The sequence below is a fragment of the Fusarium vanettenii genome (assembly GCF_000151355.1).
Source record: "Fusarium vanettenii 77-13-4 chromosome 7 genomic scaffold NECHAsca_9_chr7_10_0, whole genome shotgun sequence".
NCBI classification, from domain to species: Eukaryota; Fungi; Ascomycota; class Sordariomycetes; order Hypocreales; family Nectriaceae; genus Fusarium; species Fusarium vanettenii.
In genome coordinates this window covers 1,173,722-1,190,079 of record NW_003315875.1, presented here as the reverse complement: position 1 = coordinate 1,190,079, position 16,358 = coordinate 1,173,722, and the positions used below count along the sequence as shown (strand labels likewise).

General features: G+C 50.7%; 5 protein-coding genes across 5 annotated transcripts; 2 read left to right on the top strand and 3 right to left on the bottom strand.

Annotated features, from left to right (window-relative positions):
* Positions 1-1,813: 1,813 nt before the first annotated feature.
* On the bottom strand, positions 1,814-3,415 carry NECHADRAFT_95089 (uncharacterized protein; the record flags this gene model as incomplete). Its single annotated transcript, XM_003049214.1, has 2 exons — positions 1,814-2,922; positions 2,974-3,415. The coding sequence occupies 2 exons, from the start codon at positions 3,413-3,415 to the stop codon at positions 1,814-1,816; spliced, it is 1,551 nt and encodes a 516-aa protein (XP_003049260.1).
* Positions 3,416-4,181: 766 nt separating this feature from the next.
* On the top strand, positions 4,182-5,419 carry NECHADRAFT_44971 (uncharacterized protein; the record flags this gene model as incomplete). The annotated part of the gene is made up of 3 exons (XM_003049454.1): positions 4,182-4,358; positions 4,407-4,885; positions 4,933-5,419. The coding sequence occupies 3 exons, from the start codon at positions 4,182-4,184 to the stop codon at positions 5,417-5,419; spliced, it is 1,143 nt and encodes a 380-aa protein (XP_003049500.1).
* Positions 5,420-6,141: 722 nt separating this feature from the next.
* Positions 6,142-8,625, top strand: NECHADRAFT_82932 (uncharacterized protein; the record flags this gene model as incomplete). The annotated part of the gene is made up of 8 exons (XM_003049453.1): positions 6,142-7,121; positions 7,176-7,345; positions 7,437-7,684; positions 7,836-8,138; positions 8,190-8,270; positions 8,323-8,352; positions 8,405-8,530; positions 8,581-8,625. The coding sequence occupies 8 exons, from the start codon at positions 6,142-6,144 to the stop codon at positions 8,623-8,625; spliced, it is 1,983 nt and encodes a 660-aa protein (XP_003049499.1).
* A 167-nt stretch (positions 8,626-8,792) lies between these two features.
* On the bottom strand, positions 8,793-9,946 carry NECHADRAFT_70720 (uncharacterized protein; the record flags this gene model as incomplete). The annotated part of the gene is made up of 3 exons (XM_003049213.1): positions 9,503-9,946; positions 9,160-9,332; positions 8,793-9,098 (listed from the first exon to the last, which is right to left on the bottom strand). Exons 1-3 carry the CDS (start codon positions 9,852-9,854, stop codon positions 8,793-8,795), a joined length of 831 nt encoding a protein of 276 aa, XP_003049259.1. The 5' UTR covers positions 9,855-9,946.
* Positions 9,947-13,020: 3,074 nt separating this feature from the next.
* NECHADRAFT_104917 (uncharacterized protein) lies at positions 13,021-14,659 on the bottom strand (the record flags this gene model as incomplete). Its single annotated transcript, XM_003049212.1, has 4 exons — positions 14,469-14,659; positions 14,137-14,398; positions 13,497-14,083; positions 13,021-13,440 (listed from the first exon to the last, which is right to left on the bottom strand). The coding sequence occupies exons 1-4, from the start codon at positions 14,610-14,612 to the stop codon at positions 13,021-13,023; spliced, it is 1,413 nt and encodes a 470-aa protein (XP_003049258.1). The 5' UTR covers positions 14,613-14,659.
* Between the last annotated feature and the right edge of the window lie 1,699 nt (positions 14,660-16,358).

The window sequence follows — 16,358 nt, the reverse complement described above, 5'->3', positions numbered from 1 at the left end:
GCCCCACTAGCGGCAGATGCAGCATTGGATGTGAGCGTCCGCAATGCTTCTCCGCTCACGGTTACTCCAGTCGAGAAGTCCGATGCACTTGGGTCTGTTGTTGGCATAACCTCGCCATCTGTTGGAAAGTTGGGCAATCCAAGAGAGGAAGGGTCTGGAAAATCCACGGTCGGCTGAGACGAGAGAGAAGATGACGTTTGGTTCCTATCAATAGCAGGAGAAGAAGGCTTGACGGGATCCAACCTAGCAGTCCACGTTTGTACAGGGGCCAAGTAGGTCGACAGGTACGTAAAGCATAAGGACTTTTGGACCAGTTTGGGGTGATCAAGAGCGGTGGCGGCTGGGATGTTGCCTACCAGGGCTAAATGATACAGCAACTACCTCATGGCGACTTAAAGGAGTGTGGTGGTTGGGGAGGAGTCGCAATGGGCGGGGGAGAGAGCAAAAGAGCGAAGGGAATGAGACAAGCAAAAATTAGTGCATGAACAACAATGATGCTCTTTTAATGCGAACTCCCTTCTTAACAAGGGCGCTTGTCGGGGAGTTGAGGCGGTACTCCCCGACGCCTACAGGATGCATGAAGGCGCCACATATCACCAACAAAACAGTTATCTTGACCCTTCACATTTAACAAAAGTAGTTGACTCAGAAAAGAGGCTTAAGGCCATTAGGAATGCGGAACGATCAAGTATTCGCCCGGAAATAGCAGCCCAGACCCAGCGATGCGATCTTTTAGGGTAGGACGGCATATGTGTTGGTGGCTCAGAACGCGGGCTCCTTTTTCACGTCCTGTCTGGTGCACAAATCACAGTTAACCTAGTTCATTCATCCTTCCCCTTGACCGCTAGGTACACTTGGCGTCTAACATAGCCTATCATTCTTTTTTGAGTGAAAGCACCATTTAGGATTGTTAAACTTGATACCGGCCCCCCGGCCGAGATAATAAGGCATCAATGTCACCGATAGGCTCTCGGTCGGCATTAGCTCAAATGAAGGGATGTTTAGTGCGGGTTAAGCGAGTTTTCTCAGCCACCGAGGCCGGTCTAGTGATTTCAGAGGTCCTCTGCTGCTAGAAACTAGATCGATGTTTATTTTAACATTGTTAGAGTTCATAGCTTGCCTGTATAGATAATACAAATGCAACGCAACAGTACTGATCTTCATGTCAGCTCAACGAGCACGTTCCAACTTGCCCTTCGTCAATCGGGATGTCCCTAGACTCAGCCCCGCCAGTCTGGATCCAGCCCCTACCGAAAAAGCCGAGGGGCCGCGGCTCGAAGGATTTTCATCCCAACTCTACCCTGGACGTTGCTGATCATGACCATATTGGTAAATGAGAGGGGATTAGGCGAATTGTCAAGTCGTCCGGGACTTACCAAGTTCCCGGATAATACCCCTGAGTTGACCACATCCCCCAGTTGCAGGGAAAGTGTTCGCCGAAATCACAGTGAGTGATTTTCCACCCCGGTTGAGATGTCAGAACTTTCTAAGGATTGAGAAACTCTTGGCAGAGGCCTCATGCTACTCTTGCATTAGATGCAATTAGTATGAAACCATACGCGCGGAATGACCCCGGCCTTCGATGGGATAATTGAGACAGCAGGCCGCGCGGAATGACCACTCCGGGTCGTATTGAGCACATGAGCAATCACAATGAAAAATTAAGCCGGGTAAGTTGCGTGATGTGATTTATTTGAAACACCATGTGGAAAGAATATCTACATATATAACTAAAGGCTTCCCAACACTGCACGCATCAAACTTAATATCGAATGCAACTCAGCCGCAAGCTTCTGGAAAGGGCTCCGCGAACTTATGATGAAGTGCCAATGGCACCCATTGTAATGGTCGAGCAGGGTGCATCATAAACCGAAGGCTTGGCGAAGCTAACGGCAGCCTTGGTGCCCTTGCCAAGCTCAATCAGAGTCTTGCCGTTAGGATCAAACTGCGGCCAGCCAAGCTGCGTCAAGCCCTTGGTAGGATTGTCGCTAAAGGTGAACCAGGCGTGCTGCATGATCTTGGTAAGCTGCTTCTGGTCGGCCGACGGCTGAATTCCGCTGACGTCTCCAGAGGCTCCGAAGATCATGTGCAGATCCACACCGTGGTAGGCTCCGCTGGTAGGGAAGAGACGCGTGTTATCCCAGTCGGCAAGGTATCGATAGGCCCACGCGGAAACACCGTGGTCACGCCGGGCCTTGGCCTGGTAGGATACAGGGCAGGTGAAGGATTCGAGGAGGAATGAAGTGACTTGGGCGTCTGTGGGAGTGACGCCGTTGCCGTAGGCGGGAATACGGTAGTAGCCATCTTCGTTGTGGTTGTGGCCCATAAGGACGGGAACCTTGGCAAAGCTGCCAGCCTTGGTCAGACTGACATAGTCGGAAAAGACAAGCTTGCCGTCGGGCTTGGGGTAGAAGGGAGGGATGGACCGCAGGACGCTAGAGCTGGAAGTAGGCCTGACAGTGGCGGCGGCCGCCTTGATGTCCTCCCAGTCGGCCTCGCGCATGCAGGCCATGACATCCTGGGCATCTCCACATCCGACGGCGGAGACAACCGTGTTCCAGTTCTTCTCAGGGACGCCCTCGGCGTTGACAGGGAAGCTAAACGCGTTTCCAGAAGGGGCGATAATACCGTTGACAATGGGGTCCTTCTGGTAGGCGTAGGTCCAGTAATCAACGGCCACGCCACCTGAAGACTGGCCAGCAATGGTGATCTTGGTAGGGCTGCCGCCAAATCGCCAGATGTTGTCACGGATCCATTCAACGGCAGCACGCTGATCACGGAGACCAAGGTTAGCTTCTCCAGGGCCTCCGGGGAAGCCAAAGATGTTGATGCGGTAGTTGACGGTCACAACAACAATATCCTCAGAATCGGCAAAGTACTTGCCGTTGTAGAAAGGGCTGTTGGTGTTTCCAATAGCGAAGCCTGGAGAGTCAGCATGGTGTAGAATGGATCAAAGGATCGAGTGATACTTACGCCCGCCGTAGAAAAACACCAGCACTGGCTTGTTGGCCTTGGCAGAGTTGGACGTGGCCTTGGACCAAATGTTCAAAGTCAAACAGTCTTCACTCTGAGGAGTGCCGGCGTTGCTAGCAAAGTAGGAAATAATATCCTGCGCCTGAGGCGTCATATCAGGATAGTCGACCTTCTTGCTAGGCGACAAGGGGCAGTCATAGCCAAACTTTTCCGCCTTGTAGGGTTCCCTAGAGTTGAAGCGCTCAGGGGGAGCAAAGCGCAGCTTGCCCACGGGGGGCTTTGCATACGGGATGCCCAGGTACTCGACCACGCACGCCGAGTTGTCAGCGAGGTGACCCGTGATGGGACCGTTGGATGTGTCGACGGTGATGAAGTTGGTGGTGTCGCACACGGGGGCAGCAGCCGCGAGGCTGGCCCATAGAGCAAGGGTTGTGAAGAGCATCTTGTGAGTCGCTTACCGAGAGTCTAAGTTGTGGTCGGGAATGAGCTGGCTTTATCGTCTTCCAGGTCGGATAGCCACGTGCGTCGGTATCAATGCTCTATCCGAGACCACGGGAGCGGGCTCCAGCTGCATGGTTGTCCCTGTCTCGGTTCACAGGGGCTATGTCGCTCCCCTTTCCTACCGCGTCATGTCAGTCGACTTGGCGTACATATGCGTGATTAGAGACCCGGGGAGACGGTGACCATGGCAGGGGAGACCTCACCATATGTAGGGGGACAAGTGCCGCATAGGTGACATCGGAAGAATTGAGACCAATCCATCGGGTCTTAGCCCACCAATAACGCCCCTATTGACAATTCTATAGTCCACCAATGCCATTCCACTCGAACGACCGTCTAGTCGTGCCACACTGCCGCATGAACACCTGGTACAGCCACCTTGTCAAAAAGAGGGTCCGTTGTCTCTTTGGGCAGTCATTTCCGCTGTGCCACGCGAGAGCCGACGCAGAGACCAGGGCGGGATGTTCGGTAAGGACTTGCTTGCTTCTGCAAGGGCCGATGTGACCTCGGGTTGAGAAAAAGGTGCCCGTATATCACATCCGACTCGTTCTTGGGTGAAACTAGAGGAAGGGCGAACATTGTGATGGCACCACGACCAAGATGGCAGTCACTCCACCGCCTCTGCAGGATTCATATATGAACTTGAGACGCAGTCGAACCTCTGGTTCGAGGTCAACTCACTCAATAGCAACAGCAACAGCGTCAAAATGGGTGCCTATGGTATGGGGTTCCCCGATAACGGGGTCGATAACCAGGGCTGGAAGCTGTACATTACATCTTTGGTGATGATCATCACAGCAGGCCTGTTTGTGATCGCCAGGTGCTCCACGCGTTTTTTCATGCACAAGCTAGGATCTGACGATGCGGCAATCGTTGTTTCTCTGGTAAGGCGAATCTCTCTGCTGATCTTTCACATCTAACTATGGAGGTAGATGTCGTCAATAATCGTCTCTGTTGCCATGCAGCTGGCGGTACAGAACGGATACGGAATGCACAAGGTCGATCTCAAGAAACCAGAGCTACGCACAGCACTCAAAATGTTCTTTATCGCGCAGACTCCCTACAAGGTGACTGTCTGCCTCAACAAGGTGGCCGCCATCCTTCTCTACCTACGCCTTTTTCCCACCAAGAATTTCCGCGTCGCTTGCTATGTGGTTATGGGCATCATTGTCAGCTGGAGTATTGGTGGAGTAGGTGCAACAATCTGGCAATGCGTTCCCATCGAGGGTGCCTGGAACAAGGCGATTGATGCCAAGTGTATCGACTCCAACAAGTTCTGGATCGCCTACGCCGTCATGAACATTCTCACCGACATCATGGTCTTGACTCTTCCGATTGGCTCCATAATGCGCCTTCAGATGAATATGCGAGAGAGGCTGATGCTCTGCGGCGTCTTCCTCCTGGGCGGCTTGTGAGTATCCTTTGTGCAGTGCAAGTCCAAGCTAACATGTTGTTCAGTGTCACCATCGCATCCATCCTTCGAACGACGTCGGTACAAAACTCGCTCAAGAACAAAGAAGACATGACCTACAACTTTATCGAGCGCGGAATGTGGACGTTGATTGAAGCCAACCTCGGAATCATCAGCGCCTGCTTGCCTGTTCTTCGACGACCTTTGGGCAAGCTGTTCCCACGCATTTTCGGATCCACAAAGAAGAGTTCCAACTACTTTAGCGGACCTGGTGATCACTCGAAGGGATACAACCTATCCAATATGTCTGCCAGCGCCCACCCGAGCTTCTGGAGGGGCACAACGAGAACACATCAGGTTGTTTCCGTCAGTGGCCCTGAGACAACGACTGGACGAAAGAGCGATGAGCGACGTATCATTGAATCTTTGAAGGGAAGCGATGCGGAGAGCGATCCTGATATTCATGGATCTAGGGGTATTGCAAAGACGGTGGATGTGGTGAGAACCTCGTTCCACGAGGCCAATAGGGAGTAGAGGTGGCCCACAACATGATGATACAACAAACCTACCTACTTAATACGAAAGCGAGTTCATTTGTAACGTTATGCACCTTCTGCAACTCTACATGGTCATGATGTGATTGTTGCTATTACTTCGTCATTTCGGTCGGGATGTTCGTGTGGTTCTCACAGTGGCCTCACCGTCATCCATCGAGCTCACCCTCTAGTTTAACCAAGAGCTCGGCGCCTGGACTATTTGTGAATACCTCCCATGTGGTTTTGATCCCAATCAATAACTCCAGATCCTGGCCCATATATTTCAGAGCGTCCTCGTGGCGAACAGCACACGTCTCCGTCTGCGAATTGTGCAAGCGGTTGGGCCTCAGCACCCAGAGTATGCAGGGTATTCACTGTTTGTCTTGAGCAATACTATATTTTATAACGGTAAATTGCAACTACTAGGAAGATATATGGTAAGCTAGAACACTATCATACGCATTATTTCAGTACCACCGCTTGCAAGTTGCCTTGGGTTCTTTCTCCTCGAGGAGCCGTTCGGCGTTGCTGGTGCCAAGATGTGGCTTATCACACATATTGTGGCTGGGGCCTGGCGAGAAGTTGATGCAGGCTGGGAACAGCTGAACCAAGAACTATTAAGTCAGCAAGTGACAGGGGTAAGAATTCAGCTGAGCCTGATTCATGCCTTGTTGGATTGGGCTTCAATCATGCTTCTTTCAACTCCAAATACCGGCAGCAATGGTCGCTTTAGTGATCGACACCCCGGGGGATCCGCCAACTGAAACCTCCAACCCGGCCAACCCTACCTCAATCACCCCTGACCCATCAGATTTCGCTGCCTTCAAGAATGCCATCCAGCAAGGAGACATTGAGGCTGTTCGGGGCCTCATTGACAAAGGCGTTGACGTCAACAGCTGGCTCCCAAGGGAAGGCACCGTCCTACAAATTGCGCTGAAAGTGGCAGAGCCTCGAATCGAGTGCGTTCGCATGCTTCTAGACAATGGCGCGAGTATTTACAGTAGGGGTGGTACCCATCAAAACGCACTGGCAATAGCCGTGGGCAATGACCTTGACGACGTGATGGACCTCATGGTGCAGGGAGGATACGTGCGGAACGAGGCTGAACTGCCACCAGATCAACGCCTTGACTCTGACATGACTATTCTCCACGTCGCCGTCTCTTACAGAAATGGACGGACCTTGAAACGCCTGCTTGAGTCGCCTGCGAAGGAGATGATCGATCACCAAAACATCTGGGGCCGAACTCCGCTGCACTACGCAACCCAGACTTACCATAATCCCTTCGATTGGGCCCGACGTCGCTTTGGTATCAATGCAAAGGGATGCTCTACTCCTAAAAGTACCGAATGCGAGATTTCCCAACTCCTCGTAGACAATGGGGCCAGGGCCGACATTTCTGACATCTTGGGCTTCACCGCCCTGCGGAATTCTTTTGAGAACTTCGACACTTATGATGTGGCCCAGATAGTATTTCCAGCGGCTTTAGTGGACATGTCGCGATGGGCTGAAACGACGAGATATGTATTGGACAGGCCCGAGACACATATCCTCTACAATGAGAGAGGCGCAAGCTTTATTACGACCAGCGATCTGAACAGACTGAAGGCTTCGGAGACATCCGAATCAACCTTCACCCGCTTTTTACTCTTCCAGATGCTCCCAAGTCGAGAACCAAATGTCAACACAACCAGCCTATTGTGAGAAGACGTTTTCCTCATGCATTCACATACTAACACGCCCGGATCCGTTAGGATACTTAACGAACACCAATGTCTGCCCACTCAAAAACGGGGCCTCTCTTGTTCGCGGTGGCATCGCGCTGAAGGCACACGCTATCCTAATGTCCAGTGGAAACTGCGCCAGGGCTGGATGCCGACAAAGTCCGACTTTGAAACGCTCAGAGGCGATTCCACTTTGCACGGTAAGTTCTAGTTCCCTCATTGCAAAACCACTAGGGGCTAGAAGTCTCTCTCTGTACAGTGAAAGGATTGGCTGAAAGGTTTGACCATTAGATTTCATTGACTGTCAATTCATCACAACCTATCCCAGGCTACGCCCAAAAAACGCAGGCGACCAGCTTTTTTCGTCCTATACGCAACTAGGCAGTAGCAGCATCGAGCTCGCTCGTCGTTCCCATGTTCTCTTGTGGACAATGGTGTGGTCGGGCGAAGGTCACGATGGATGGGATGGAACCAGGTACATGATGCTGAAAACGACAGCTCTCATAACCAGCTGCCAAGACGTAGAGCCGGCGTTCAATGTATGCAAATTGCTTAACCCGCTTCTACAAACTCTAAGGGAGGAATGGATGGGTGCGTTTAAGATGCCCAACGACAGCCAGTTTGAAATGGCAAGTTCTTCTTAAATTTAAACGCTTGGGCGTGATTCTTTTGTTGCTAAACTTTATGTAGCGTTCGACAATCTTAAAGTCCAGAGGAAAAGACCCTCAAGTCATCGACCGTCTCCTCGAAGACGCATTGTCATGGGTTCAAGTAGAGGAGATTGCCAACGAGCAGAAGAGCGACCTATCTGAATTGCGAGCCTTGTTCGTTGTGGGCCAACATTGGAAGCCACAAGAAAGAAAAATCCCAGTCCGTGATCCGAGCGACATAGAAGATTGGGAAAGGTTCGGTGCCGCGGTTAGTGAGTTTTGCGATTATCTCGCGGCAGGTGTCAAGAATCTAAGAGACACGTCTCAAGAGCTTATTGGGCTGGTAAGTCAAATGAAACCCCCCAATCAACGCAGTGGTGACCGGAAACTCTAGGAATTCAACTTGACCTCCATTAGGGAAGCTCAAAAGTCCACGTCAACAAGCGTGAGCATGAAGCGTCTCAGCTGGATCACGGTGCGTATCCCAGCCACCCGGAGAAAAGCTAACTGACGGGATATGGGACTAGTTCATCTTTCTCCCACTGACTTTTGTTTCGGTAAGTTTCACAGTCAAAAAGCCCGCATAAGGGAGCTCTAACGAAGATGCAGAGTCTTTTCGGTATGAATGTCAACGTTCTAGAGTCAAACCCGCCCTGGTGGATTTACCTCCCCTTTGCGTTTTCAACTCTGGGGCTGACAATGGTTGTGTGGCTCACATTTAAGCGCTACCCATCTGTAAGCCGGCTTCTATCTCCAATCTACCGACGAGGAGCTCATTTTTATAGATTGAAGACAAGGCCGAGAGGATGTTTCGGAAGGTAGCGGGCTGATTCTTTCTTGTGTCTTCATTTGTGCTTGTATCTCTTGTCTCGATGGCTTCTCCATACTAGGTGTGGTGTCACAATATGAACCACGCCAGCAAATTGAGTTTTTGGAGTATGGCTCAAGCCAAGTTTCCTGGCATTCTAAACTCTCGTGTACGACAGCGAGCAATCCTTCATTGAAACTGTCTCTCGAGGCCTTCAACAGCCGCAATTACATCCCTTGCGTCCTTGTCGCACTTGATCTGAGATTCCATCTGTCTGTCGTATGTTTCTTGAAACTTTTCAACCATGAACGGCTTCAGCACCGATCTCTTGCTAGTCGTGTAGTCGTAGATGGCCGTGTCGTCAATACACTTTGCAGCCAGTCGGCGATGCTGGTCTGATAAGATCCATCCTTCCATCAGGAGCGAGGTAGAATCATAACGTGGGCGCTCAGACAACCTGTAGAGGACGGTGATATGATCGGGAAATGTCAATGGCTGTTTGGACAAACGGCATTAGTCGACTTTCGGGACATCGATTGTGAGGGTGGTCACATACAAGTTTAAACTCGGTTGTGATGCGCCTCAGAATAAGGCCCAGGCTTCGCGGTGTAGGTAAGTCATTCCATTGTCTCCGTTCCTCCTCGGTAGTGGCGTCTTCTGCATGGTGTTTAACAAATCGAACCCTTGCGGTTTCGACGTATTTGTTATACATCACGTTGTTTACATGGCCTAGAGCAGTCAGCATAACGTAGCTAGGTGTTGAACACGAATCTTTTACAACATACCCTGCCAATCTCGTTAGTATCATCTATGTGAGGAACAATCGAGGCTACATACCATGCTATCCTAAAGCAAGCGTTGTTAGCAATTGCCCAGTCACTGTAACTATAGGCGCACACTTACCATGTCACCCCAGAGCAATGGATAATGGTCCAAAGCTCTCCAGCTCTTATCAGTAAGAAAGCCTTCTCTGCCTCCCAAGAGCTCGATCCAGTCTGTTGTGGTATGCTGGTAGAGTTTCTCGGCTTGCGAGACGCATTCGGCTGGGTATTTGGGACTTCTCAATTTTTCGATTCGCGCCTGGAGGTTAGAAAACCATCTTGAATCGAGTGGTGTTGTATCTTTGGGGACAGCAGAATTATCCTGGCTCTGTCGAGGAATTGTGCATGAGTAGCAGCGCAGTTGGGTTCTCGACGCGGCAGACAGAGGCCGGAGCACGCCGGATGATCTGAGGCGGGTCACAAACGACATGATTCAAAGCAAACACTCTCAAGCGAGGCCAATTGATCAATGAATGACAGATTTTACAGTGTTGCGGGCGATAAACAGGGCCTTTTGCAGTCTCAAGTACCGATGCTGCAGATGTGCTAGGGAACCCCTCATAGGGAGGAAACGACAAGCCAAGTCTCGGTAAGTTCGGCAATTTCCCGGTCAAGCTCGGCGAAACCGGCCTAGACCGAAGTTTGGTCTGGGTAGAAGCGGATAAACATGGTTCTATACAGCATTGGCGATGATCATCAAATCGCAGACAGAGCAGCTTTCGATTCTTCTGAACAGATGGAAGACTCTCACGAAAAATCTCGCCAAACTATTTCCCCGCCTCCTCAATCTCGACCTGGGGCCACGGCGAGCCTTGCCCGTCAGGGTATCATTACCTCTCGTCACCAATCTCGTCGCGTTACAAACAAAGAAGAATGACAGCATTAATGAGAGTCCAAAAGAAAAAGTAGCAACAGTAGTAACGGAAATGAAGAAGCCCAGGCAGTTGGCAGATCACACGCATTGAAGTTCGACAGGATATTCCCGTGGTCTTGAACCCCAGGGTATTGCATAATGCTTGAATGTAGTTCTACCTGTATATCGGAGTTTGCTTTGTCGGCAAGTTTCATCTCTATCCTTTAAAATATGATCATAGTATACTGTTTGATTCATTGGGTTGCACCTAAGCTATCTGTAATAATTACAGAAATGGCGATGAGGTGGGCAGCGCAACGCTGAGAGAGAGGTAGCCCTGGGACTCGTCCAGTTTCGTTAACGATCCAACATCTTTAAAATATCGAAGATGGACGCAAATTCCAATAGTCTCCTCGAGATGATGAAATAATTATCCGCACTAGAAAACTGATGGGGGAACAGGGCACGCATGCCTCAAGAAGTACCCAAACAAGCAAATACATCAACGAAAAAGCAACCATGCAACCGTACCTGGGGCAAACCTCGGAAACAAAACAAGCTTAGATAGGGATGTAACCCGTGGTATAACTAGTTCTCGGACCATTCGCCCACTTACGGTTAAACCGACAGGGCGTTGTGTTAGCCGCCGTCTCAGGTCCCTCACCGGCTCGGCCCGCGATAGCATCAAATCCGCCACACACCTCGATAGTGTCCCTTCTCTCAGCATGAGTTCAATCGCTTTGTTCATATATTCAAGGATATCTGAAAAGAGAATTATGATAAACCTACGATCTACGTCGTAATGACGAACCTAAGCATAGCATTTCTAAGACACAGCCACCGACAAAAGAGCAACGAGGGCGTCTATGTACTAGTTAGCATGGACACTTATCAGGAATGGAATGAAAGACTAGCTGGGATCTCGAACACCCAGAAATCTCTCGTCGTAGAACACACCAAGCCCGTAAAGTCTGAGTGAGGCTTTGGGATGTACCCAGAACACAGTTTAAGGCACACGGGTATCTACCGACAAGAACGCTATGTTACAAACGGAATAGACATTTTCATCCTGGCCAAGAAAATTCCGGCGACTTGCTTAATGTGGGTAATCTCGGAACTTTGGCCCAGATTGTCTCAGTGCATGCGTGTGAGTGGGTGGTTTCATTGAACGAAAGCTTTGTGTGAGCTGATAGTAGCCGCTTGAATACACGCAGAGAGCATCATTAGGCCCTTTCATGTTTTTTTTTCTGTGTATGTTACGCATTATGAAAAGTTTCCATCCGCACTCTTCGACTTACAAATGAGCCAGTTGCGGAAGGTACCATCTGTGAAGTAAAGCGTTCACAGACGCAGGTAACCATATATCATCAGCTAAATGCTTCCATTGTGGTCAAGGGTTGTCGTGATATCATACACCACATCTTGCTAAGGGAAATACAAGCCGACATAGCGAGGTAAGCTGCTTGAATCTTCGTCTTTTGCGTGTTCAACGCCTCCAAACGCTATTGTCGTGCATACGTATTGGGCATCAACCACTCATGGTGGTGTCGAGGCTCTCCCTCAAACCCACATGAGAATACTACACAATCGTGCCCTTTCAGAAATTACTGCATGGAAACATGATGACCAACGAGTTGGTAACGTTGACAAAGTACAAGAAAATGTTCTTTTTCGTTAATTAAATCGAGAGAGATGTCGTGCACATTGGCGGTTTTGGCTAGGACATTGACACAAAAGAGGCTTGCATTTCTTGTGCAACCTGAGTGATCCTGGCAGTCGTTGAACATCCAAATCAGCGCCAGATGAAAGAAAAAGAAGGCGAAATGTTTGACTCCATCAAGAAGATGCGAATCCAAAAAGAAATATCAGCGATATAGGCAAAAAGAGTGGTTCCGCCCGGGATCGAACCGGGGACCTTCTCGGTGTGAGCGAGATGCCATAACCAACTAGACCACGCAACCTGAACCGTTTTTGGATGATCGAGGAGAAGCATACGTGATACTTGTGCCCTAGCATCGACAGGAGACATCTCATTCAATTCCAGGAAGACGATGCTCTTGAGTGCTAAGGGTTTTGGTGTTGAAGGTCCGTTGGTCTAACCCTTTCCTAGGTGATGCTGTTATGGTGAAATGTCTCCCTGATTTCCAGTCTCGATCCGAAACCACCAAACAAAGTCCACCAATACCACCAACAAAGCTGAACGAGTCACTCAAAATAGTTCAGTTCTTCATGGTCTCATGTGCCAAGTAGTCAGGAAGCATATCCCGGGTATGACGTAGTCTGTGTGGCATAATTGAGGCCATTGAGAAGAACCGACCGGGCAACGCGCGATACAAAATAGTAGCCGATACCGGAGAAAGTGGCTACCGCCAAGGGCAGTGGCAGCGTTCTGAGACATTTTCCACAGGAGGCAAAGTTTGCAGCGGAGCCTCACGATAACAACCGAAGTGGCGTCAGCGCCTGTTTCAATCCACTTTCAATGGAGTTCAGCTGTGTCTTGGTGTTGGCCACTGGGCTAGGGGGCTAGGGGGTCTTGTGGTCAATCTCTTGGTGCTGGAATTGGGCCGAGAACTGGGAAGAGAGACGTCCTTGGCAACAACAATTGGAGGATATCAATCACAGGAAGGCGAGCTGTCTTTAGGTTGGAACTTGAGGTTCTCCAATAGCAGAGCGCAGTAAAGCAACGCTTCGCAAATATCAATTACAGGCTAAATACTCAGCAAGAAAACAAGGTAGTCAAAGCTTAGACAGAGTTGGAGTTGTCGGCGCAGGCCCAGGCTGGCGAGCCACCAGTCTCCTTCATGGAGTCGATGATACCAACAATAGAACCGTACGTTCCACCAATCATCAAAAAGGTGCCAGAGACGACAACAAAGACGCTGTAAGCAACCATCAGGTACCAGCTAAGGGTAGCCTCACGGCGACGGCTCCAGTTGTCGTAGAGCCACATGCAACCCATGGGCTGGAAGGACATCAGGGTTCCGAGAAGAGCGCCGACGAGGGACACGAGACCACCGAAGACGGGAATGCCACTGGCGATGAGGTAGGCAATGATAGTGGCAGTGGTGGTGCAGCCGATCCAGGTGACCCAGTGAGTAAGAGAGTTGGAAGTGAGATGCTTAGAGCCGCGGAGCATGCGAACGAAAGCGTACTTGGCAGAGTACTGTGTACTTGTTAGTTATCTAATGGATACTATTGAGAGGGGAAGAAGGTGCTTACGTGAATGACGAGGGTGGTCGAGGCAATAAGACCGGGCAGGGCAAGACCATAGGCAACCTTCTTGATCATGGCACCGGCGGAACCAAGAGCGGGGGTAGCAACATAAGAGCCGCAGTAGATATAAACAACACAGCCGATGACAATGTAGGTGATGGTCATGCCGGCCTGGCAGACAATGAGAGATCGAGTGTAGTGCTGGGGGTTGCGCATCTCAGCAGCAATGGCAAAGTAAGCGGGAGTGCCAGCATAGGCAAAGATGAGCGACGAGACAGCAGAGATGGCCTCAGTGAAGGGAGTTCCCTTGTTGACGATCTTGTAGTCCGACTTCCAGGTGCCGTCCTGGGGGGCATCGGCGGGACGGTCTTGAACACCGACGGCGATGGTGACAGTGAAGATGGCAGTGAGAAGGCAGACGAGTCCAACCCAGGCGAGCCAGCTGATGCGGCCCAGAGTTTGGATGCTGGCAAGACCGAAGCCGATGATGGCGGCGACGGCCACGAAAATGGCAGTGCATGCGCCGTGCGTGGAGACGGCGTTGAGGGCGATCGAGATACCAAGCATACCAGAGCCGGCGACAAAGATCCAGACTAGATAAGTTAGCGACCAGTTGGGAGTCATTGAATGTCAGGCTGTGGCGTACAAAGGCAGAAGGCAATGCCAAAGACTTCGCGACCCATGCGGCCGAACATAAGAGCACCAGCATCATCAATGCCGTAGACCTCAGGGTGACGAAGCTTGAAGGTACCGACGACATATCCAGACCAGGTGGTGATGATAGCAATAGCGATAAGGGCAACCAGGCCAGGGACAAGACCCAGAGAGTGAAAGACAGCGGGGATAGACAAGACACCAAGTCCGATCTGGGTCTTCATCATGAGAGCGACGGTACCGATCCAACCGACCTGCAGTCAAGCGTTAGCTCGCCTTCTGGAAAAATTCTAGCGTCTCGCCTTCGGGAATAGGCGCGCTCACGTTGCGGTAATTGGGGCCCTTGTCAGTGATTTCTCCAAAGACGGCATCGTGGGCAATGGTCTCGTCGGCGTGTGATTGGGGGGCCTGGAATTCGGGATCTTGGCCGAAGTCGCGCTTCACGTCCTTCTCAGAGGAGGTCGACATTGTGATGGATGGAAGAGGCAAGTCTGGAAAGGATCGACAGGAGTAAAGATGTGCCAAGAGGCGGAGAAGGTGTTGAGTGAAGAATGATGGAGTGAAGCTGAGAATAATGTGTCTGGCCAAGATCAACTTATACCTCGAGAGCGATGAGCATTGACCGGGTCAGGTATCAGTCTCGAAGCACCCGCGGGGCCCAATTATTACGTGTTAGTTCATGACGAGCATTACGATAGAGCGAACGGTGACGGGATCCAGGGGATTGGGCCTGTCGGGGCGCAGCGTGAGAGCGGAGGATGGAACGAGTCTTGTCTGTTGTTGGTTAACCAGGCGCGATAGGGAGTGGAGAAACGTCTGGCCCCATCACCTTCTCTGGTCCCCATGGGGTTGAGAAAGCCAAGATGAGGGCGAATGGGGTAGAGAGGAGACCCGTGGAGTAGGACAAAGGGGCGAGAACGTGTCCAGGATTCAAGACATTAATCACGCGAGAGAGGCCAAGACGAGAGATCAAAAGGTATTTCGTACGTAACAAAACACTAAGGTGAATGACATTATACTGGATTCCGTGACGTTAAAGATTCCACAATTCAGGAGCTCTCCACATTGGTCCAACGAGTAGCGACCACTTCCGCGACGGACCCGTCTAGGATAGAGAGGAACCCTCTCCACCCGAAACCAGGCGGAACCAAGTTTCCATTACGAATAGTTAAACCCGGGCCTCCGAAGCCGGTCGACCTTCCAGAACCGGTCGGCCCGTGAGAGAGGCAGCCGAGATTGTTGAGCATTGACGCTTCTGCGGCTTGTGATGGAAAAGCGAGTGGTTTTTCTCGAAGGCGAGGGATCCACGGATGAGCAGAGAGATCGCCAAGCATGGGAAGATGCATAAACACCTTCTCGTTTGGGGTCTAGCGTCTTCGGGCCTCCCGTTTCATGCCCCTGGTCATGAGCCGCAAGCCGAGTTGGCCGGGGACGTCTTACCCTACACGTGATGGTTTGGAATGGATTTTGTGAAGAAAGACGCTATTTTGAAGCGAGGAAAGGGTCGGAAACTTAATTTTGATGTTGTGTTTAACAGGAATAATTGAAACGTTGTTTGCGACACCAAAACTCGCACGAAAAAGACACAAAAAAGACACAAAAAAAAGGCCGAAATATTACGAGGGATCATCGCTGTTCCACCTCCACCGGCGACCGCCCGAACCTCCAGTTGGTCAGGGTAACAATGTGTCACGACAAGGCGTAAGCAAAACCCAACATGTGCCCCTGAGCGGGCGCAAGAGTAAGAGAATCATGATTCTTTGTCATCTAGACCAGTCGAGCAAACTTGGACGATCGCTTTCCAACTGTCAGGGCATGCTCACGAAGAAAAGTACAAGAATCTCCATGTCGCATTCCATCCTCAAGATTCCATCAGATTCGTACGTAACATCTTCTCCATACTCGACAGTAAGCATAACAAGGCTTCCCTCGCGAGTAAATGCCTGCGTTCCAAAGCCCTGGATGCATTCCCACTCACGAGGGCTCTCAACGGCCTGAGCGCGTTGTCGTGAGTCACGACCTTTTTCAGTGGACATTTTCTCCGCGTCGCGTCCAGTTTTTTTTCAGTGGACTCGCGTTCTCCTCCTCCTCTCCACGATTTCTTTGGATCTGTTACGTAGCAAGAACTGAAGCTTGGCGAGCACGCGAAACCGTCTCCATTTTTCACAGATCCTGAGATGTTGTACGTAATAGACAAACTTGGCCCATCAAATA